At 47.2% G+C, this 1,477-nt stretch overlaps 1 protein-coding gene across 1 annotated transcript in view; it reads right to left on the reverse strand.

The window, feature by feature from the left end:
• Positions 1–1,477, reverse strand: part of nup133 (nucleoporin 133) — a gene marked incomplete in the record, with an annotated part of 100,913 nt that overhangs the window by 72,137 nt on the left and 27,299 nt on the right. Inside the window, 1 exon segment of the mRNA XM_032516326.1 lies at positions 506–739. Coding sequence (XP_032372217.1) covers positions 506–739 — 234 coding nt within the window.

A 1,477-nucleotide genomic window follows, 5' to 3' on the forward strand; every position in this document is an offset into this window, starting at 1 on the left:
ACACGCTCACCACACACACACACACAACAAACAACACACACACACACACCACACACCACACACACCCACGCCAACAAACAACAACCAAACCACACACCCTCACACACCTCACAACACCACCGCTCACCGCCCACAAAACACACTCAAACTCACACACACACCCACCACAAACTCCACATCACATCTACACACCCACACCTCACACACACCACCCACAACACCTCAACACACTCAAAACTCACCACACCACGCCCACACCCTCACACACACACACCACACCCCTCAAACTCACAACACCACACACACACACTCACCCACACCCACTCAAACTCACACACACACACGCACACACAAACTCACACACTCACCCACTCACACACACTCTAACCCACACACGCTCGCTCACCCACACACACATACACACTCAAACTCACACCCACCCAAACACACACACACATGCTCACACCCCCACACACACTGCATATTTTCTATAAGATTTACGTACTCTGACAGCGACGACGAAGTTGCAGAGGTCTCCCAGGTCCACGCTGGTCTCGGTGTAGTTGCCCTCCTGGGCCAGGCTGGGCCACAGGCGGGCCGTCCCCTCCACAGACAGCGCCAGGACGGAGATGGACTGCACCGCGGCCGTCTCCAGAGGAGCGGCGGACGACACCGCCACGAGGTCGGCTGTGTAGTTGTACTCACTGCTGGGCAGCTGCAGCTCCTTACACACCGACAGCTGCAGACACACACACACGAGAGGAGAGAGAGAGAGAGAGAGAGAGAGAGAGAGAGAGAGACGGTGTTTTAAAAGCTTTGTTTGAATTCACCAAAGTTGTACAGTGTGTGTGTGTGTGTGAGAGAGAGAGGGTGTGAGAGATAGAGAGAGACAGGTGAGAGAGACAGGTGTGTGAGAGAGAGAGAGAGGTGTGTGAGAGAGAGAGAGAGACAGGTGAGAGAGAGAGAGAGAGAGAGAGGTGTGTGAGAGAGAGAGAGGGGTGTGAGAGAGATGAGAGTGTTGAGAGAGAGAGGTTGTGGTGTCTGTGTGAGAGAGAGATAGAGAGTGTGTGGTGTGTTGTTTGTGTGTGTGTGGTGTTTGTGTGTGTGTGTGTTGTTGTGTGTGTGTGTGTTGTGTGTGTGTTGTGTGTGTGTGTGTTGTGTTGTGTGTTTTTGGTGAGAGAGAGTGGGTAGACGTTGGTGTTTTAAAAGCTTTGTTTGAATTCACCAAAGTCCCACTTTTTTTTTCATAGTTTGACTGGTGCTGCGATTTATATATTGAATATATATATATAATTTATAAATTATAATATATATAATTTAACATGTTTTTCAAATGTTAATTCATACTGACTGCAGCAGTAATTCTCAATTAATTATCAAGTAATTTGGGTATTGTGTTTTTTTATAAGAATATTTATTTGTACAGTTATTATATTTATTGTTATTTCTTGAGATTGTTTTTATTTCCTTTTATTTC

The sequence above is a fragment of the Etheostoma spectabile genome, chromosome 5, assembly GCF_008692095.1.
Source record: "Etheostoma spectabile isolate EspeVRDwgs_2016 chromosome 5, UIUC_Espe_1.0, whole genome shotgun sequence".
Classification (NCBI taxonomy): domain Eukaryota; kingdom Metazoa; phylum Chordata; class Actinopteri; order Perciformes; family Percidae; genus Etheostoma; species Etheostoma spectabile.